General features: G+C 32.7%; 1 protein-coding gene across 5 annotated transcripts; it reads left to right on the forward strand.

Moving 5' to 3' along the window:
- The first annotated feature begins 7,973 nt into the window (after positions 1 to 7,973).
- LOC126708034 (putative glucuronosyltransferase PGSIP8) lies at positions 7,974 to 21,372 on the forward strand. Of its 5 annotated transcripts, none has more exons than XM_050407842.1 (5): positions 7,974 to 8,462; positions 19,248 to 19,506; positions 19,895 to 20,096; positions 20,239 to 20,386; positions 20,574 to 21,372. In XM_050407842.1, the coding sequence occupies exons 1-5, from the start codon at positions 8,173 to 8,175 to the stop codon at positions 21,112 to 21,114; spliced, it is 1,440 nt and encodes a 479-aa protein (XP_050263799.1). In that variant the 5' UTR covers positions 7,974 to 8,172; the 3' UTR covers positions 21,115 to 21,372. The 5 variants fall into 5 exon arrangements, with proteins under 5 accessions (XP_050263799.1, XP_050263800.1, XP_050263803.1 ...); XM_050407843.1 differs by lacking the exon at positions 7,974 to 8,462 and adding an exon at positions 15,327 to 16,292; XM_050407846.1 differs by lacking the exon at positions 7,974 to 8,462 and adding an exon at positions 16,096 to 16,292 and having other exon boundaries at positions 19,255 to 19,506.
- Positions 21,373 to 23,316: the final 1,944 nt, after the last annotated feature.

Genomic DNA, 23,316 nt, shown 5'->3' on the forward strand with positions numbered 1-23,316 from the left:
GATGAATTTATTGTAATTACCAAAAAAAGAAAAAGAAAAAAAGTCTGTTCGTTAGCGTTGTTTCCAACATGTGTGTTTGTTTCTTAAAAAAAAAAGAAAAAAAAGAAAAGAAAAAATGAATGGTCTACTGACTCAATTCGTTAGTGTTGTGACTATTGTCTCCGACATTAATAAGGTTTTTGGGAACTTTGTTTTTGTTTATAGTGAAGCCCAGGTTTCTCATTTGCTGGCCCAGCAGGCTAGCTGTATTCTCTTCAGTGGGCCCTTTCCCGTTTCCTTTCTCTATTACATGAGCTGTCTTCTGTGGTGGAAGAGATGGGCCAAGCTCTCACTTATTCCTTAAAAAGAAAAAAACCTACCACTGTCCCCCATAAATAGTTCCATTATTAATGAACTGGGCCTCATTTCGAGCCCAAGTTTGATAATCACCACAAGCTCTGCAATTAGAAAACACCATGTATAATAGGATGAAACAAAGGGTAGCTGAGCTGCCGCAACATTGACTGATTAGGTTCCATGTATGAACCAATCAGCTGAGATTGCACTAGGGACAAGAAGATCACATTATATAAAGAAGAGTGTCTCGTCTTGCATGCGCTAATTAATTTATTACTACTACTGAACTGTCATGTCTTTTTCAAGTTGCGGCTTTGAAGAGACTTTCATTTCCACTTGGTGTAGCAATTTTAGGCTCCAGTTATGTTCAAGTTCACAACCAGTCACGTCCTCGATCGGCACATCACATTTGTTTCTCTCTGCAGACTTGGGACTCCCCACTTCCGTCTCCAAATGAAACATCCAAACTTGTAGATCTTCTCTAACACCATGTGACACATGCCTTACACAATAACAATAATATAAATGAATTCGAAACTTTTTCATAACATTTAAAATGGGTAATGGTCATTTTCAAGTGAAATTATCTTTGGCATAATTTATTTTATTGTACACCAATTACAACCTATCATCTTAGCAACGTAATAAAATTTGTAAAATTTGTTATATATATAGGCACTAAACCGAACTTCATAGTAGTGCCCTTTTAAATATTGGAATTATTATACATCAATGGAATTATCATATCACAAGGTTAATTAGGTACAAAATTTGTTTAAGCTTAACCAATGGATACCTATAAAATAAATTTTGATGGAGCAATTTTTAAGGAAGATGATCGAGTAGGTCTAGGCCTTTTTGGGGGGGAGGGGGGGGGGGGTCATTATTAGAGATGAGAAGATTTGGTTATAGCCACCATGTCTCCATAAGTTGCCCTCCCTCATTCAGTTGCAGAGATTGAAGCAATAACAGTTGTTGGAGCACTCGAATTCTCTTTGAAAGTTGGGATCACCAAGGCAATCTTGGAGGGCGATTCAAAGATAATTATAAACGCTTTAAGAACTGATAAGATCTCCCTTGCTTCGTTTTGCCACTTGATTGCTGATGCGAAGTTGTTTACAGGATCCATTAGGCATATAACTTTCTTCCATGTTCATTATCAAGGCAATTTTGTTTCTCATAAGATTGCTAAGTATGTTATAGGTATTTTGGTGTGAATAAAAGATGTTCCTCATAGGGGCGGATCCAGGATTTCAAGATAGGGGGGCCAAAATATAAGAAGAAAAAAAATTCAAATAAGTATCCATATAGCACTAACAAACTATCAACCAAGATCAATACACTAAGTCATTATTTCTTAATACATTAAAATGCAATCATTTACCAATAAAGACAAAAAAAAATACAAAATTATATTGTTTCTTAAGAGCATCAACTGTTGCAAATATATATATTTTTTCACAAATGAAAACATACTTTTGCTACTTTAATATAGCATTTGAAATGTCTCGTATAGTAGTGTTTTTTATATTTGGTGTTCTAAATACTAAGGTGGCATTTGGATTCAGTGTTTATGAGTTGCGTTTGTGTTATTTGCGTTTTTTTTTTTTTTTTTTAGGAGCTGTGATTGTTGACTTTTATGTGTGAATAGTGCACACAAGTGGGTCCCGTGCACTGTTCATAGAACCTACAAACCTCACTTTTCAGCAACTTCTTTTTTATTAAAAATGGGTCCCACGGTACTATTCACACATTTTAAAATTATTTTGCTATAGTGTTTTCAGTTTTTAACTGTATCCAAATGAACCCTAAATATTTACCATTTAAAACACCTAATGCTAGTACTCTAATACTAAACTGACTGAGATTTTTTATTTTTTATTTTAAAATTTTGTTTTTGTTAAGTTTTTGAATTGGATAGTTGCTAATTGGACTAGGATAATTAAAAGAGAGGGAGACTAAAGTTTTTGGAATAGTGAGGCACAATTCTATATATATATATATATATATAATCATTATTATTATTTTTTTCCTTTGGGCTGGGGGGGGGGGGGGGGGGTGGGGGGCATTTTTTTTTTCCTTCCCTTTTTTAGGCTAGGGGGAGCCGGGCCCCCTTGGCCCCCCCCAGTGGATCTGTCCCTAGTTCCTCTATACTTTAACACTATAATTTAAGCCGATATGACTTTTTTTTTTTTAATGAAATTTGCAGCCTTCTTCTATAAAAAAAAAAAATCATCTTTTATCAAATGGAACCATATCTGATATCTCACAACAATTAATTGTTAAAAATAATTAATTGCTGTGACAATTTGATCAACATTAGGGGAATTCTGTAAATTTCATCGGTCCTGTGTAGACACCTTGACAGCTCCTAATAATTTAATCATTAGATTGAAAGACCCTGCTAATTGCACACACTATTTCCTAAGTGAAAACTGAAAACATAATATTTAGAGATACCTTCTGGCTAGTTGAGTAGTGCTTAGTTCTAACCTAGTCTATTTAGTCGGTCAAAACAATATTATATATATATTATTTATATCACAACCCACCCCATGTCTTATGCATGTAATTGGGGTTAACCTGGTGACGGCAAACTATGTAGTTTGACCTTTGATATTAATGTCTTTGTTTGTGAAAAATTAGACAAATCCATGTCTCATATTGAAATTCTTTCTACGGATCGGAGAATCGGGAATATTGATACAACGATCTACAAATCCAAAAATAGCTCGAATCAAGTGATGATGATTTCATAAAGTATTTCAGTACAGTACTACTACTTTTGTTTCTAAGTTATATACTACTTATCGGTTTGTCTCTTTAATTATATGTGTTAATGCAAATTTTTTTTTTTTTTTTCAAAATGTTAGTACCCGACTTGAACTAGGGAGCTATCAATCAAATCCAAAATAGCCACACCACTCGGCCGACCCATGTGGGTTAATGCAAAATTCATTTGACAACAAAACAAAGTGTCGGCCCACTGGGTTAATGCAAAATTCCTTTGACAACAAAACAAAAGTACCTTTCTTACAATTGTCTAAATATCCTATGCACTTCTAGGAGTGTTGCTATCATGCACCATGGTTTCTATATATATATATATGCTTGTTCCTGCACGTCTAATAAGGATTCCCGAATCATTCCTTTATAATCACTTTGAAATAGAGATTAGAGAAGAACACATCATGGGCCACCATTAGATATTGAAACACCAATAAAATGATTATTAAGCCGGCCGTAGAGAAAAAGGTACGTACACGAAATCGTAAAATCAACTCTCTCGCAAATCAAACCTACCAACTCATCAATTTACGCTATGTAATGTAATAATCAGCTTTTCCACTTGAGGACGATTCAATATTTGGAGTTAATGATAAGATTGCGAGGTAGTATAAAAAAAGTATATTCCCCAAGGCACACCAAAATATATCCTCCTGTTCGATATATTATTTCAAAAATCATGATGAACCTTGTTTAATAATTAGCAAGATGATCTCAGCCATGCTTCTTGGCAAGCACCACTTTGAAGTTTGAATAAAATTTAGGTAATCCATTAAATTTTGTCTTAACCTGACCAATATCGAATCCATATGTATCCTTAAGGGGTCTTATCAGCTTTCATTGCATTTCTAATGATATTTTTAATGATATCTTCCATGCATACTTCAAAACAAAAACAAAAAAAAAAAAACTAGAAGATGGTTACAAACCAACTAAAAGCCCCCATCGGCAAAACAAAATTTAAAAAAAGCATCAACTAGCGTCATTCAGATCAAAGTTTGAGACAAGAAGAAACCTACACTGAATGAACATTCTTTCAATTAATCCTTCTATCTGAGACAGGGACTTGTGAGCTATTTGTAATTTCAAATAACAATATCAGGGCTAGGCATGCCCAATTTGTTGTTAATGATATAGCAATTTTGTTTGAGAAAGCTCCTGGATTTCTTCACCCCTTGTATACAACTTGTCATTTCTGGTTTTTTTTTGAAATCAATTATTAAGCCAATACAAATAGTTGTACCACATCAAGAAAAAACAACAAAAGAAAATGACGAGGACTAAATTAAATGTATACTTTCATTAGTCTTTTACTGCACTCGCTGATTTGAAAGGGAGTACTGGACAGACTTAATTGGGTGGGATATTTTCAAACCAAAATGCTCTACAGTCTAGACGTGCTGCACTAGGTCATTTTCCATTTCCAATTAGAAGAGAGGACTAAAAATAAATAGACAGAGAGATTCTAGCTTGCTCCTACCACATTTATTTCATAGATCGAATAATGTAAAATGCTATTTTAAATAACGTTTTTTTAAGGTAAGAAATTTTAAATAATATCTAATGTGAACTATAAAATAGATCAATTTTAAATGAAATTGATTTTTTTATATATATAAATAAGGATATTCAGACATTTTCGAATATTTGACTAGTTTCTTGAGTATATGTAGTCTTTTTATCCCTCACACACCAGGTTATTACAGAGAGGAATCCTATGAGATAGCCTCAAAATACTACAAGAAATTTTGAACTCAAAATCTCATGAATATATATCATAAGGTTTTAAAAACCACTCAGCTAACTCCTTGGGATTTAAATGAAAATGATCCTAACAAGACATGAGCAAGGATTGAAGCGTAGTAGGTGTACATAGTGAGGCACCGCAAGTTTACACTAGTCCATGTACTATGATGAAACTTCGGAACAAATGACTCTAATTGGAGGTCCAATATGGATTTATGACCTACTTGATAATTAATAAAATAGTTCTTTCTCTGAAAACTCCATTCTTTTGCTAAGGTTGGATTTGATTCCAAATCCTTTTGCAATAACAAGAGATTTGGCAATTACTTGTTTGGCAAATGTACATTATCTACAAACAGGTAATTATTGAGTACTCTTAGAATACCATAAATGCGTATTCTTCCCTCTCACATAACTGTGAATTTCATTAATTAAATTTATGGTGGGACCTACAATTTATATGAGGGGAAGGAGCATGCATTTATGATATTCTCAAAGTATTCAATAATTTTCCTCTACAAACAAGCACCAACCGCAATAACATATCTAGCATTAATAAATAGTTCTTCTGCATTAATATACTTTTTTTTCTTAGAAGGTGCATTAATATACTTTGTCATAACTTGATAATTTATGCAATTATGATTGGTAAAGGTGAGGTGAACTATCACTTTCATATGAACCAATAATTAATTCTTTATTATTACTCCATTCATCCCACTTTTTTTGTCCTGTTTAAAAAGCCAAACTTTTTAAGGAAATATTATTTATTATCTCGTCTATCTTTTAAAAATGTATAAGTTTCCAAAACTACCTTTAAAAAAATTTATCAAAAATTTGAATTAGTAAATTAATGACTTTTATTTTTAAAACAGGACAATATTTTGGGACATCTTAAAATGGAATAAAGGACAAAAAAAGTGAGACGGAGGGAGTATATGGTAGCACATGTCATGATTATGACAAAAATTATCCATAAACTTATTCTAATAAAACACCAGTAATTTTTCAAAAAAATTTAAAAATTAATACATGTCAGTGTTGATTTGCAAACATATAATACATAGAGAAGTATTCACAAATTTTCCTTTACAAGGATTTCTCATCGTAGGAATAATTTCATGACATGCAGAAAAATTCATATTCAAAAATTTCTTCCAAAACTGCTTAATACCTTGATTATTTGAACCCTTCTATGCACTTTCTAGAACCTGAACCTGTATAGATCTAGAGATGTGGTAATTGGTATGCACTTGTCATAGTTGATTCAATACTTAACTGGTTCAAATCTAACATGTTTTAAGTTTCAATATTCTTGCGTTATTTTTTTTAAATTTTTAAATATTGAATACATTAAAAATTTGTCATGTATATGCACAAATAGCAGCACATGCATTCCATAGTATATCGTGAAAATTTGAAATAATAATAGTAAGTCACCACGTTTTTTCACTCATTATTATTTGAAAATTTTGTGTACAATTTTTATAAAAATTTTCATTACTCATATCCACATAACAACATTATCTTCACTCTCAAAAAAAATAAACATTTGTAAGTGTTTGGGTGCAACATAAATGAAAATATTTTCCTATTTCACAACCTAATCAACCACCACTTATGACCCACCGGATTGCTAGAAACTCAATTGGTTGACACATGAAACAACCGAATTAACGCAAATCCAACGAAATCCACCCACATAATCACTTGATCAATGAAACCTCAACTCAATTGGTGCACCCAACCATTGATCGGTGCACATAACCACCATTTTGACACAACTCCAACCAAATCGATGCAAACCCAGTCGCAAAACGCCATCAACTTGTGTAGTCTCGGCAACAATCACAAAATCGCAAGCTGCAAGCCTTCACACCCTAGGACATTGCTCATGACCGCTCTAACAACCAAGTTTGTGTGTGTTTCTATGTGCAATAAGAGAGAAGGGAGGGGGTTTCTAAGTGCAAAGAGAGAGAAATGAAATGATTTTTATGTTTTGGAAAATATTTTACTAAAAATTTTTTGGCAAAACATTTTACAACTTTTACACTCAAGTTTTCTGATTCACAAAAAATGTTTACAGCTTTGACCAACATTTTACCAAAAAAAAAAAAAAAGACTGTAAAATACTAAAAAAAATTTCCGAAGAATAAATTATAGCGAAACATCTAAGAAATAGAGAAAGATGCATTGAGTAAGTCATCAAAATTAAGGAGAGTAATTTCTCTCTCAAACTTTATTCACAAATTTTCTCTTTGCGTATATACAAAAAGTTACCGACAAAACCAACTGGTATATTTTTTTTGGGGGGGTAAACAAGCAACCGGTATTTTGTTTACTCCTCTGTCAAATTTGCGTTATCTACAAACAATCACCCACCACACATCAACATCTCTAGCATTTATAAAATAAAATAAAATAATTCTGTTAGAAAAAATTGTGGTTAAATACTTAAATTAGAATTTTTGTTCTATTGGACAATTTAATTTAGTCCCTAAATTATTACTTTTGTCAATGTCATCCTCCAAAGTTTCAAAATTAAATAAATTTTATTATTAGTTTTCTCTCCGATTAAACTTTGCTCACTAATCAAAAGAAGAAATTAATTAATAATCTAAAATAATAACTCAAGCTGTCAAGCATGAATATAAATATGGATCGAAAGTAGGCTGGTGAAAATAGGAAAAAAAAATTATATATATTTCATTAAAAAGGTACAAAATTTGATCAGGGGTTATATAAATTTTTGTTAGGACTTTAAGATTATATACAAATTATCCTGTATAAACTAATATTATAATCATAACCATGTATCGTAAGCATTGTTATTTGCATACTCTCAAAATCTACAATAATTTAATATATCATTAAAAGAAAGTGTACAAAATAATTATGAGGAATTTCACGCTACAGCTTTTCTCTGCACATAAATACCAATAGCAGCACATCTCTCCAATTATATATAGGAGATAACTAATATAAACTTCTTCTTTTTTATGAAAATTAAGAAGATTTTAATGAAATATAAAAAGTAGCTAAACTAAGTTACCTAAATTTATATATAAAACAACAACGTTTCAGTTTCACACCCGTTAAAAAGCTGTCTTTGTATTTAAGCAGGCTATAGCTAGCTGAAATATCAATGCACACCCCTCCTCATTTTTACAGCAAAAAAACCTGGTCTGTTCTTCTATATGTAAATTATAGTCCAGGGAATAGCTGAGAGAAAGAGATAATAGAAGAAATATATATTTGGAGGGAGAACTTGTTTTCTACTTCGTTGAGAAAAGGAAAATAAAGATGGGTCAGAAAGAGAATAAAATTGTTGGGTTTATGGGATTATTGCTGTTGCTAGTTTTAACAGCGAAATATGAAACGACGTTGGTGAGTGGAGAAGAAGAGCCGGCTCAGGCTTCGCCGCAAAAACATAAGAACGCGTACGCGACGATGATGTACATGAGGGGACAGAGGGACTACGAGTTCTTCGTAGGGATACGTGTCATGCTCAGATCGCTCGCCGGACTCCACGTGGACGCCGATCGAGTCGTCATTGCCTCCAAAGACGTGCCTGTCTCTTGGGTCCAAGCTCTGTAAGTCTTATCATTTCTCTTCTCTCTTCTGCAAATTTTTTGTATTCCTTGTGTGCTTTTTTATTTTTTGTTTTTCGTTTTGGGCTAGTACATGTTTACTATTGCATAGTTTAGAATTATTTTGGCTCTTCGGGATTTGCCAGGACAACAAATTGGGTTGTCAACAAAGTGAAACGAACCCAATTACCAAACAGATCTCTAGGTTTGTTAAGTTATCACTTATCAATAAGTTAGATTTTTTTTTTCTTTTTTCTTTTTTTGGAGAAACGATAACTTAGATTGATATCAAAACAATTCTAGACAATACAGGAATTTTTTTTTTTAAATAATAAAGATATAATAAAATTAAACTATTAGTTAATAATAAATTTATATATTTTGTGGATGAGTTATGCATCTAGGAATTTTAAGAAATTTTGAACTAGTTATTTGAATTATAACAGTAACTAATAAGTACAATAATATGAACTCTAAGTAATTAAGTGCCACAAAACATAATATTAATGGGTTAATTTAGTGGTTCTTAAAGTGTTATAAGATATTACTTAGACTCTCGAAAAGCTTTGAACACCTTTATTGGAGGGGTGGGGGGAGCAACACAATTCAAATAAACTCTCTCATCCTTAATAACCCTTCTTTGTTTTTTAAGGCATTTTCATCAAACAGTAAAAATTGAGATTAAATTAACCTTGTGTTTGGATGGAGGGAGAGAAGAGATGAGTTGGCTGGAATAATCTCTGTTCTAAACATATCCTAACACAATTAATAGTTGGCTGATTAAATTGAATTTTATCCAATAATTGAATAATCAATCTAAGTAATTTATCTAAATTTTCCTTATTCTCGCTCCCAAATATAGAGAGATAGCTGTAGAGTGCAGTAAAGTGAACAGATATATATAGCATAGTTAGAATGATATTAAGTAGATATTCATTATTACATTTATGTCTTCTCTAGAAAAAATCAAATAGAATAAGCATGCAAAACTATCGGAGTCCCTTGGTTAGCTCAAGTGATACTTCCATCTTTCCACATGGGGAGAGTGTGGCTTCAATCTCAGGAGGTGTAATCCTTTGAAATGTACTTTCTATAGCCAAATATATACAATACACACACAACACACATAACGGTATAGGCTCTTAGATTCTTGTAACTAAATTATGGCCTAATTTTCATCAAAGAAAAGACATGTATCACATAAATGTGAAAACTTTGTAAAATGAAAATAAATAATGCAATCGTTTCTACCCCAAATAATTAAGAAACCCCTGTCCAGAAAACTTAGGTTTCTTTATTAAAAAAAATAATAAAATAAAAACCACGTGTCATATAATTCTTAATTGTCCACAAATTACCTTTCCTCCCTGGTCTTAATTGTGTTAGGATGTGTTTGTTTGGAGGTGAAATAAGGTGGATGAAAAATTTTAGAGAGAAAATGGGAAAAAAAACTTTTTTGGAGTGTATTTGGTTGGGTGGGAAGAAAGGAAAATAAATGGTAGAGCCTAAGTGTTTTCTTCCCGGATCTACCAAAAAGTTTTCTTTCCAAAATAGAGATTAGGAAGGAAAAGTTCATGAAATGAGTTTCCAAAAATACCCCTCCCCTTAGAATTCACCTCCAAGTCTCCAATGTTGGCTTCATTTTTCTTTTCTTTTTTCCTTTGATTTTTCTTTCTCTGTTACTAACTAACGTGTTGGCTTCCTTTTTTTTTTTCCTTTGATTTTTTCTCTCTTTTACTAACTAACGTGTCGGCTTCCTCTTTTTTTCTTTTCTTTTTCCTTTGATTTTTCTTTCTCTATTACTAACTAACGTGTTGGCTTTTTTTTTTTTTTTTTTCCTTTGATTTTGTCTGGACAAGTGGGCTTCTTTTCTTTTCTTTTTCTTTTTTTAAATTTTTTCTAGGCGTGTAGTTTCTTCTTCTTCTTTTTTCTTTTTTGGGCTCATATGTTTATTTTCTCATTAATTTTGGTTGGTTTTTGTTTTTGTTTTTTTTTTTTTTAGAAAACAGTATTGGGTTAATTTCTTACGCTACTTTTTATTTTATTTTTTTTACTATAATGAAGTGTCCATCTATACATAATTTTTTTTAAGTATAATATGTTACTTTTTGTTTTAATTAATAGGAATATAATGGTAAATTTATACAAATTTTATTTTCAACAAAAGAAAAAAAAATTTCATCCCTCTACTTTTCCACTCTACCAACCAAACACAAATGAGAAAAACTAAAATATTTTCTATTTTCTTACTTTTTCATCTTTCTCTTAATTTTTTATCTTCTCACTTTTTTATCTTCCCAGTCAAATAGACCCTTAGGATATGTTCCTTAAACCAGTGAAGGCATAACTGACCAGAAGTAATTGATGACTTTCTAGTACGTACCTATCCGTGTACGTGATTTTGACGATGCAGTTAAATATTAACCTGGCCAATTCAAACAATCTTGACTCAGTGCAATGATAATCAATAAATGTTTTTATAATTTATAGGGAAAGAAAGATCATTCGGAGCTGTCTTTTAACAGGCTTGATTTTCCAAATGTTATAAATTAATATATAGTACTTAAAAAAAAAAAATTATTCATTCTTTAAAATATTTGATGATTCTTTCGTTATATATTATTATAAATTAAATAAACTTCATATAATCGGTGTCCATGATACTTGGAGAATCATTTCCCTTGTAACGCGCATAGGTATAGAACATGGTTTCTAGATCACTAGGGCGCAACTTGACTCAACGCGCAAAATATCGGTAGGTGAGATAGATTTTTTTTTTAATTATAGCACCATAATTTGTGTGCCACAACTAGGTATATTAATAGTTTATCACTTTTAAATAAATTTATTATTTTTTTTCACTGGTCAGTCAGCCACACAAAAGATAGTTATAACAGGTGTGAAAAATGCTGTTGTCATATAATTACTAGAGATTTAGGACCTGTTTAAGAATCGTTTATTTTGTGGAAATTGAAAATTTTATGCTAAAAGTATGTAGAAAAAAGAATAAACTAAAAGCTGACTTTTGGAGTAATAGAAACTACTTAACAGTACAATAGAGCCTATTTTAGAAGAAAAATAAGTTAAAAAGTAAAATAAACAAACCTATTCTCATATCCCAAATGCAACCTCAGATAAGGACAGAAACTATTAGTCAACTCACAAATACAAACTTTTTATATATATATATATATATATATAAATATAATCTTCCCCATACAATACAAAGTACATGATTAATGTAATATAATATTTAAGGGCTGATCTAATCAAGTTGATGATAATCCAAGAAAAAACTAAAAAAGAATTATTTAGCAAAAAAAAAAAAACTAAAAAAGAATCAAGTTGATGATAGACTATGAGCAAGTCCAAGGGGATATCCTCAAAGAGAACGGGATGATACTCGCATCAAAAAAAAAGAAAGAGAACGGGATGATGCCATGGTTACCTTGTTTAGCGTCATTACCATGACCATGATGATGGTCGGCAAGAACTTGTTGGGTTTGCGAAGAGCGCGTGTAGGACTTAGTCCTTCAAAATATTTATGTTTCCCAATATTTTCCATTGGGCGTGAGTGACACGAGCAATGGAAGCAAATAGAGTTATCCTTTAAAGCCAAAAAATGTGGTATCTTATCCTTGATGGATCAATAAAGTTATGACGAAGAAAGGAGAGGGGGAAAAAGAAGAAACAAGTGATATCTTTACTGATCATGGACCAATTTAAGGATGAAATTGGTTTCAGGTTAGCTTTTTGTGCTCTCGAAAAGATACTTTTAGATTAGATGGAAGGTTAGGTATTTCAAGGCCCACTTACAGCCTCAAGTTGGAAATTCCTGAATTATCTTTCTCACTTTTTTTTTATATAACTTTATGTTCTATTTATATATATATATATATATAAAACCTTTATGTTCTATTTATTATGATATACTACATGTTTTTTTTTTTAACTTTAATTATTTTATAAAGTAAGTAATAATAATATATGACAAATTGTGATTAATAAAAGATAAAATAATACACAAAAAATAAGACTAAAAAATTGTATTCAAAATTTCTAATAATATCCTTTATCTATCATCACAATAAGAATGTGGAAATTTTTAATGATACTTTATTTATCATCCCAATAAGAAATTCGTCCTTTAAAAAAAAATTATCTTTTGTCAAATATGAAAAGTGAAATATAAATCTAATTCACCATATGCATTCATTATTATACTTTATTTATCAACATTAATTAGCATGCGTTTTGGTTCGAAGATCACTACCTAATCCCTCATGTCATTTGACAAGTTAATCATGAAAAAAAAAATAAACATTAACAAAAGTGTTAATTTAAACAATAAATAGAGGTCAGAATTTGATGTGATGAGATGTTTTTTTTGTTCAAGTGAGTTAGTACAAATAGCACTTTCATAATTGCCTATGACCTTTAGAGGATGATAATAATCAAATAATATTATTCTTTAATATTAGTAAGTACTTCGTCCGTACCGAAATTCTGAATGAGACACAAGACTAACTCATGCCCATGTCACATGAGCATTGGATACAAACCAAAGGCCATCGAAAAAAACTTAGAGCATCCGCATCCGGGTTTGTAAGAAAATGTTATATTTTACCATTTAAAAAGTTATTTTGTTTATTATACCATCTTATTTTACAATTTACTTAACATTTCAGTTTTTTTTTTTACATACAATACATTAAAATAATATAAACTACACAGTAAAATAATATAAAGTAAACTACATATTTGGTCTCTATCCTTTACAACATATTTCAATTTGATCCTTAATATTTTAAACGTATCAATTTGGTCGTTAACCTTTTAATATCGTGTCAATTTAGTCCATATTGTTATATCTTAGATGAAAATTGATGACATGTCAAATGATTAAAATAAAATTTTATTATATTGTCACATCAATAAAAGCTAATTTTTTATTTTAGTCATTAGACATACTATCAATTTTCATCCAAAAATTATCAGTAAGGACTAAATTGACACAGTACTGAAATGTTAAGGATCAAATTGACACAATTAAAATATTAAAGACCAAATTAAAATATAGTGCATAATATAAAGACCAAATACGCAGTTTAACCAATAATATAAAAATATCTATCTCACTTCTCTCCCTTGCTTTCTATTTCTCTTACTCTGTCTCTCTCTCAACCACCCACCACCACTTTTGAGCAACCCAGTCACCCACCATCACCATTGAGCAGCCCAATCGCCCCACCCACCACCACCACTACTGTCGAGGATTCAAACCCCAACAAAACCCAATACCCAAACCACCTTATCTTTCTCTCTTCCACACCACCACCGTAGCTACCACCACACCAAACACTAGACCCACCACGACGACACCACCACCGCGCCACCATCACTAGACCACCTTACAACCCAGCAACAACCTACACCACAAAACCCTTAACCCACGTGACCCACAACCCACAAACCCAAAAAAATCAACAAAAATTCTAGCCACCACTGCCAAACACTCCGGGATCCATACCCACAACTGCATCACACCCACCACTGGCAATCACTCACACCACCATCAATCACCCACCAGTGCCAATCAACCACCACAACCATCACGACCCAAACCCACCGGTCTCCAATACGATCTCCGCGACTGAAACCCACCAATCTCCACGACAAATGTTGTTCTCCACCACAACCTTAATCATGATTCACGATCTCCACCATGAACCGCACCTCCACACGCCGATCTGAGAGAGAGAATTAAGGGACAAGCAAAAGAGAAAGATGAACGAGAGAAAGTGAGAGAAGGAACAGAGCTCAAAAGACGAAAGAGAGAAGAGAGAGACCAGACTGAAATGAGAGAAGAGCAAGAGAAGACTAAAATGACTGTAGCAAGTTTGTAAAAAATTTTAAGTTTACACGATTGGGTAAAATGTGTTTTCGATAGCTTGGACTCGTTTGGTACATGGGTTTAAAAATTAAAAATTGTTGTTTAAAAATTTTTGTAAAAATACATGTAGGTGAAAAAATGTGTGAAAATACGTAAAATGTTGTTTAAAAACTGAAAATTGTTGTTTAAAAACACTCAACAAACACTCCCTTGATGATGTAAAATAGCAATTTGGGAGTTTTACAACCTCCCATGCTAATGCTAGGGGGCATGTGACTAATATCAATAAATCTTGGTCCCTAATTTCATAATTTGCTTTTATCCACAATTCTTTACATGAATTTATTATTATTTTTTTTTTCCATTACTCACTCACAATTATTTTATTTTAGTATATTATGATCTATGAAATTAGGTATGTTAGTAATATTGTTAGATTATAGCAAAATTACCATTGAGTGGAAAAGTCTGTACATACCTTTTACACAATTAAAAATTAATATGATACTTGAAAAACATTCAAATATCCTCATTTGGAATGAGGGATATTTGAAAGGATTTTACTAATGTGTATCTTAAGGACATACTTTAATTTTCATTTTTGAAAAAATTTCTCAAAAATTAAAAAAGTAATGACAATTTTTTCAATTCTCAAAAAAATATTTTTAAAAATAAAAAATTTAATATATGCATTAACCGGACCCTATTTGAAAAAGGTCTTCTGCTACAAGTAGATAAAATATTGCCGTTTGGTCCTTTATCTTCATAGTCATTTTCTTTCAAAAAGTCTTACTAGAAAGATAAAACAATACTCTACTACTTGTGGAAGTGGTCTAGTTAGCCCTTGAATTGCTGTGGGCTCTGTCAGCTGTCATTCACATCCAGAATCAACAGAGCCCAGTCCACAACACGCAAAAGGGAAGTAAAAGTAAGCTTGACCAGTTAGGCCATTTCTCACATTAAGGGGGTAATTCAGTCCCAAAAAAAAAAAAAAAAAAAAATTCAATTTTGTCAACTGCGCTTCATGAACACTATTCCATCTTTTTCTACTTCTCTAAAAGTGGCTCCGACACCAAAGCTCCCTCCCATAGGCTATAAATAAATTATAAATCCTAACTTAGCTCTAAAAACATCTCTCTCCATACTGTGCCGGCTTCTTAGGTCTTATCCGGCCTACTCCAGTAACATCGTTGCACTCGTTTATAGGTACAACCGTAACATTTTCTCATTTAATTAAAAAAGCCCTGCGTTTGAGATCTCAAGGCAGCCCAACCCAACAGAAAAACTCTGTTAAATCAAAAACCTCCAAAAATTGTAGTAGTAAACAAAAATAGCCTATTGTTGTTGTTGTTGTTGTTTTTTTATAGTTATTTTAGTTTTATAACTCTGAAAATCAGCCTTTCCTTGCCCAGTTGTTCCTAGTTTCTAGTGTCTACTTTCTACACACCCACCTAAAAAAAACTATCCCTTTCTCTCTCGCTTTGTTTGAAAATCTTCGCAAAAAGCTAAAGGTACCGTTTGGTACGGTGGAGCCTTGGAGACCCACCACATTAAATGCTGAGATTCCATTAAAGATAATATCACATACTTGGATATTTCTTTGACGACCAAATAAGCTCGAAGAAGAAAAAGAGTTTTTTTTTTTTTTTTTCGAGAGCGGAAATGGGTCGGAGAGAGAGACAGAAGCGAAAGTTTGATGCTGGGTTTTTGGTTTTGGTGGTGGTGGTGGTGGTGTTATCGGTAGTGAAAGAAACGACGGCGTCTCCTACTGAAAAGAAGAGGAACGCGTACGCGACGATGTTGTACATGGGAACACCGAGGGACTACGAGTTCTACGTGGCGACACGTGTCATGCTGAGATCGCTCGCCGACCTCAACGTGGACGCCGATCTCGTCGTCATTGCCGCCCTCGACGTCCCTCGCCGATGGGTCCGAGCACTGTAAGTCTCTCCAAATTTGCTCTTATCACTTTACCCTTTTCTTTTCTTTTTTTTAATTTTTTAATTTTTTTTTTTGCACTTTCGTGCGCACCATCTTCTTTGTCTTCTTTCTGAGCTAAAGTGCGCCGCGTGGACCCTCGGCGTACTTTAGGATAGAAATATGAAAATGAACCCCTTTGGAATTATTTGCCATAGCCAGCAGAGCAGTGTAGGTGAAACTGGAATCTAACCAAAGTACCCAACGGTCCAAGCCAGCCATAGGTGGGCAAACATGAAAGTGATTTTTAAGACCATTCTTTGTTATATATAAATTGATGAATTGGTCTATATGAATGGTAGATGATTATTTTTAGGACTCATATAGTCATACTCATTACTTTTTTCTATCACCAATCGACTAGTTGTGATAAGAATAATAAAATAAATAATAATAATGAAACCAAAGTTGAGTCATAACTTTCTCTGTTGTCCACCACTCGCGTCCAGCGCATTATCAAAAATTGAAGTGTAGCAGAGATATGAATATGATAAAGAGTTTCCAAATTGTTATCCTTTTAGATTGAGAACAACTTTGTCGAATCACAGCATGGCACGTAAGGTACACGATGGGGTGAGTCAGTTTTTTATAGTTTTAATTTTGCGTTTATTTTTTGGGAAGCGTTTTTAAAAGTGGGGAAAACTGGAGAGAGCAAAGACTTTCTTGGTGGTTGGTTGATTTTGATTTGTTGAACGGTAGGAATGCTAGTAAAATTTTGATATTTTTTTTTCTGTTGTGAGCTGAGTCCTCGTTTTTCGGTGGAGGGAACAAGAAACGCTGTTCTCAATAAAACATCGTTGTTTGTGATGGGCCGTTTCTTTCTCGTTTCTTCTCTCATCATGACTTGTTTGGTTTTTAAATAAAAATAGAAATTTCCACGTGATAGGTAGGCAATAAGGGTGCCATTACTGATTTTTTTTTTTTTTTTTTTTTTTTTGATTGTTTTAGAGGGTATAATCATATAAGTTCCAAGTTTTCAGTTCACCCCCGAAAAGAAAAATTCAAACCCTCGGGGCAATTTAGACACATACAAATCATCATGGTGGATGAGAACTAAGCAATATTATTTTTCCATATATGATAAATAATATTTCTTTCACATAAGAATTAAGTCTCATTCTCACCTACTAGGTTTGACACATGGTGTTCATTTTATATGAGCTATAAGGGTGTTAATATATTAGGTGCACTAGCAAAAATAAGGGAATGCTCTCCTATCTATGCATTCATCATAGCAATGAGAAAAAAAGACTTCTTTCTTTAATGAAATAATAAAGATAAAGTATTGATTGTCCATTTTATGAGAAAAGAAAAAATAAAAGGTGAAAGATATAGATGTAAAGGAGTTCCTCCCTCCCCTACTTTCACTATTGATTTTATATGGACAAAGTTTAGTTATAAAATTGGTTGTAGTTTAAGATTACAACATTACTCAATATCTTTTTATTGGTGATGAATTTTGACAAATTCACCGTTGAATTACATATTCTTTTTATATCCTCTATGCTTGCAAAATTTCTAGAAAATTAAAAATTAATAGCTATGTCATCAATAAATTGTTTAAATTATAAGTTTTTATAGTTTAAAATTATACATAAAATATAAGCTTATAGATCATATAATAAATAATATCTAATTCACTCAAAATTTGACACATGTATTATGAGCATAAAGAACATGCAATTCAACGATTAGATTTTCAAAATATATAGTAATATTTATTTTATTGAATAAGGTTGTAACCTTAGGATACAATCAATTTTGTCGATAAACTTTGCTCATTTTATATAACTCACAAACACGCACTAGAGAAGATAAACTATTTTCCATTTTATTCTTTTGTGATCCATTCATTTCATACTGTTCTGTTTTCTTTTTTTTATCTCCTAAACATAGTGTTAAGACACTGAACCTTCCCGACCTATCTTTTTAAGTAATTTGCCTCACCACGTTATTAATTATTATGGGTTGAAAATAAGGGGAAAAAATTGATGGGTACACGATTTGACTGACCACATCCAATAATTCTGTAATTTCTAGGTAATTTCTGGGAACTTTTTCCTTTTTTCCTTTTTCAGTGGGTTTCTACTTTCTACTATATGTACGATTTTTGTGTGTACAATTCTATTGGGCATGATGGTGCATTCAAGTTTAACATAACGCTCCATAAAGGAGTCATGGATCCAACATAAAAAATAAAAAAAATTGTCCAAAGATTAATTTACCCCTTCCATTTGTCAGTTCCTGAATAAAATTTGACTGCTAATTTAGTCTTGGGCCAGAGCAGTAAATTTACTAAATTGTGATCATCCAATTGAGATAGTCACCTAAGGTACCATGTCCAAACATAGGTTTATTTTTTTAATATAGGTACCTTCAATTGTCTGGAATCTGGATATCCAATATAATAATTTTTTTAAAAAAAAGCAGCCTATGAAATATGAAATTTGTGAAGTACATAAAAGAAGTGAAATTCCAAATTCTATAAAAATTTGGGTAATGATTCTGTCCCTAGAATTGCATTTTTGGATAATTCTACAGTTTATTAAATATTCGATTAAATTCTGAGGTTAAGTTGAATTCAAGAAACATACGATCAGCAGCTCATATAAGATTTGTAACCTCTGCTATGTGTGTTTTCTAGATTGCATATAGCCATACACTGCTACAAACAAGTGAAAGTCATATCTTAAATTGATCTACTGAGAGCTTGTCAAATTGTAGTTTTGATATTTGTTGATAGTTAGAAAGATTTTTTTATATGATACAATTTATATAATTAAATTTATTATGTTCTTGGTGAAACAAATTCGGTTGGTGATATATTTTTCATTTGTGTTCTATACCTTGAAAGGCATAGCAATAACATGCAAAAGGCTTTTGGAAATGAAGTGACCGGTTATGTTTTTGTGGTCTAGGGAACAGGAAGATGGGGCAAAGGTGGTGAGTGTTGAAAATTTGAGAAATCCATACAGAGATCAGTCCAATTTTGATTTTAGATTCAAGTTGACATTGAACAAACTCTATGCATGGAGCCTGGTAGAGTATGACAGGGTCGTCATGCTCGATGCTGATAATCTCTTTCTTCAAAAGACTGATGAGTTGTTCCAATGTGGACAGTTTTGTGCAGTCTTTATCAACCCTTGCTACTTTCATACTGGCCTCTTTGTCTTGCAGGTAAATCGTAGTTCTCACTTAAATTTTGCTTAAATGTGTTTCTAAAAGCATACCCATTTTTGTAAGAAATATTTTCTGAAAAATAACATCTTAGTTTCTATTTCAAGATTAATTTGATCATATTTTTTCTATGAAACATGACACAACTAAGGGAGTGATTGAAAAGGACTAGAGATTATGTTGTTAAAATTTAACATACTTTCCCAGACTACAACCCTTTTAGAAGCCTAATAATGCTAGGATGGCTTCTGGTCCTTGATGTTAATTTCCTTTTTGAATTTGTTTGGAATCTTACAGTGACTTCTCTAACTAATATATAATTTTCCAAAAACCAAAAAAGGGCATTTCAATTGTTTTAATGCATGTTATTGTGAATCTGCTATTACAGCCATCAAAGGAAGTATTCAATGACATGGTTCATGAGTTGGAGATTGGACGAGAGAATCCAGATGGTGCAGACCAGGGTTTTATCTGCAGCTACTACCCGAATTTGCTTGATCGACCAATGTTCCATCCACCACTTAACGGCACCAAACTCGATGGAACTTACAGACTTCCATTGGGCTATCAAATGGATGCTTCTTACTATTGTACGTAATTCACAAAGAAATGTCTCCGATTTCCATACTTTAAACTTCAATTATTAATTCTTCTTGGACACTGCTCCTTCAAATAATGCACTTGTTAGTTTTGTACTTATCTTAACGCAGTTTAATCTTTTGTTGGCTCCAGATCTTAGACTCCGCTGGAGCGTACCCTGTGGACCCAACAGTGTCATTACATTCCCAGGTGCACCATTGTTGAAGCCATGGTATTGGTGGTCATGGCCTGTCCTGCCATTAGGCATTTCATGGCACGAACAACGTCGTCAAACTCTTGGGTAAGGTTCAGGTGCATTCTGATGATGCTTCTTTTTTTCCTCCATATTTCGTTTGGACATATATCAACTCTTGGGTAACACCTAATATTTTGCTACCTTATTTCAAAAAATTTGCCCCTTTCATAGTTCATACACTGCCATTCCATGAAATAGTTAAAAATAACTGTAACACAAATTTCTTATACAGGTATGCTGCAGAGATGCCTGTGGTAATTATCCAATCTGTAATTTATCTAGGAATACTAGCAATGACTCGTATGGCACGGCCAAACTTCTCCAAGTTGTGCTACCGGCGATCTGACAAGAACATTTTCTTAATACAAACAGGCCTCAAAATGATAGCAGTGTGGTCAATTCTTGCCTCTTATGTATTACCCTTCTTCATTATCCCTCACACGGTTCATCCAATACTAGGCTGGACCCTTTACTTGTTTGGCTCTTTCACGCTTTGCTCCGTAGCAATTAATACATTTTTACTACCAATGATAGCGGTTTTGATCCCGTGGATTGGGTTCTTTGGGACCCTTTTGGTCATGGCATATCCTTGGTACCCTGATGGGGTTGTAAGAGCTCTAGCGGTATTTGGATATGCATTTTGTAGTGCACCATTCTTGTGGATATCAATTGTTAAGATAATGACAAGCCTTCAAGTCTCACTTGAAAGGGATGCTTTCTTTCCAAAATTGGGTGAATCTGCGCCACCTTCTGGGTTTAACAAGTTATATTAACAGATACTGCTCTGAATCCTTCATTACCTGAGACTAAGAAGGCACTCTTTTTGGCCAAAATGAACTGATATTGAAGATGCTTGTGGATAGAAATGGGACAGAAATTTGTTTTGCACGGGCTTTCGTGGTTTTCTGGGGCACTCAAATTGTTTCCATGCATTAAGCCAGAGGGGGGACATATTTCACACTCCCAAGGGAACGTTGGCAATGTAATTATACATGATTTTCATAATTAAATTTGTTGCATTGTTCTGGCTCTGCTTTTTTGTGAATTGTGTCAACATTCGTTAGCTCTTTGTTTTCATTTTCTTCCTTGCCTTCTGGCTAAGCAATATTTGGTAGCGTTAGTAGAAAGAGTGACAGTTGAATATAGGAGAATGTTCAGTATAACAAGACAATGCAATAGGCCATTTGGTCTTGTACAAAATTAAATTACTTCTTTATAATGGCTATTTTTCATTTATTTATTTATTTTTACTGTTACTAATGTCAGGAATGAGGTTCAAATAAGAAACTTAGAGACAAGGAGGAAAGGGGTGGGTTGGGGGGCTTAGGTCCCATTTGATAAGAGATTTTTAGTAATGTTGTTTGTATTTTTTGAAAATACGTGTAGGAGGAAAGGGGTGGGTTGGGGGGCTTAGGTCCCGTTTGAAAATACGTATAATATTGTTTAAACATTGAAAATTGTTGTTTAAACAATTATAACAAACGGGCTCTTAATTTCTCATAATCATGTTTATTTGTCTTTTGTTGTAAACTAATGGACTTAGACTCAAATCTCATCAAAACCAATTGATGTGCTACATTAAAAAATTAAAAAATAACATTACATCTCCAGAATATAATAAAATTAAACTCATTATATCCGGTTTTTAAGAAAAGAAATTTCATTCTAAAATGATAAAAATAATTGAGTCAGCCCATACAAGTCAAAAAGAAAAACATTCAAAATACAAGGGGGGGGGGGGGGGGGGGGAATTGAGGTACATAAAATCAAGGACTTGTGAGCATCCTAATCTAGTTAGAGCATTGGCGCACCGGTTAGCTTCATGGTAGTAGTGGGACACCTTAACTTGAGAAAATTGGGAGATGAGAAGCCTGCAGTCAGCCACAATAGAAGCATTATCAATATTCAAGATTTTGGCATTACACATCAAATCAGCAACTACTTTTGCATCCAAATCAAATTTCAAGAGCACTAATTTGCATATTCAAACACATGTTGAGACCATCTCTAAGAGCCCACAGCTCAACCTATATGATATTGACAACACATAAAATACGCTTTTTTTTCCCCCAAAGAAACACATACTCATTCCAAACACTCAACTATTTTTCACTATAGAATATATTCTATTAGAAATATGATATAAACTTTTTTTTTTTTTTTTTCATTATGAGTACTTGTTTTACACCATTTTTTAAAAAACTTATGTTTTACATTATTTTAAAAAGCAATACCTAAACTCTCTTACCAAACTTTCTAACTATCTAGATCAAAGACACAATCGGTAAAACTCACAATCACAATACTCAATGAATGGACAATGCTCAATGCTCAGTCGTGCAGTTCAGAAGAGAATAAAAAGACTAATAAATTGGCCCCGTACAGATCGGATCCGGATCCTCTCCATTTCCCTTTGAAATGGAGAGGCTCCAGTTTACGATGGGGATTTTTTTTTAAATGATCAACGCTCAAAATTGAGCCACGTCATTTAAATGTTAACACCACACTTAAAACTGAAGGATTTGTTTAACTCAACGTATATCAGTGCACTGGAAAACAAAAAAAAAAAAAACCTTTTAGAGGGAAAAGTGAAACAAAGTAGCCAACGTTCAAAGCTTCAAAGATTTTAACCAAAAAAAAAAGCTTCACAGAAGTATATCCGTGCACTGGAAAACAAAAAAAACAAAAAAAAAAAAAAAAAAAAAAAAAAAAAAAAACCCTTTTAGAGGGAAAAGTGAAACAGAGGTAACCCACATTCAAAGCTTCACAGATTTTAACCAAAAGAAAAAAGTTTTACAGAAGGTTCAGAGAAGACATCTCTGTTTCTATCTTGCCAAACAGAGTTATATCCGTAAAGAACATGTTTATTACTGTTTTTTTTTTTTTTTTTTTTTTTTTTTTTAATCTTGCCAAACGGAAGGTTCACAAAGGAGATAGTAGAGAAGACAAAGGGTTTCGAGATTTCTTCAATCCAG

Source organism: Quercus robur, chromosome 12 (genome assembly GCF_932294415.1).
Source record: "Quercus robur chromosome 12, dhQueRobu3.1, whole genome shotgun sequence".
Classification (NCBI taxonomy): Eukaryota; Viridiplantae; Streptophyta; class Magnoliopsida; order Fagales; family Fagaceae; genus Quercus; species Quercus robur.

Excerpts from the sequence above, each read along its gene's own strand:
- LOC126708034 (XM_050407842.1), top strand. The coding sequence starts at position 8,173 with ATGGGTCAGAAAGAGAATAAAATTGTTGGGTTTATGGGATTATTGCTG. Across the intron at positions 20,097-20,238 it reads AATGGATGCTTCTTACTATT|ATCTTAGACTCCGCTGGAGC; the intron begins GTACGTAATTCA and ends TGTTGGCTCCAG. Across the intron at positions 20,387-20,573 it reads CAACGTCGTCAAACTCTTGG|GTATGCTGCAGAGATGCCTG; the intron begins GTAAGGTTCAGG and ends TTTCTTATACAG.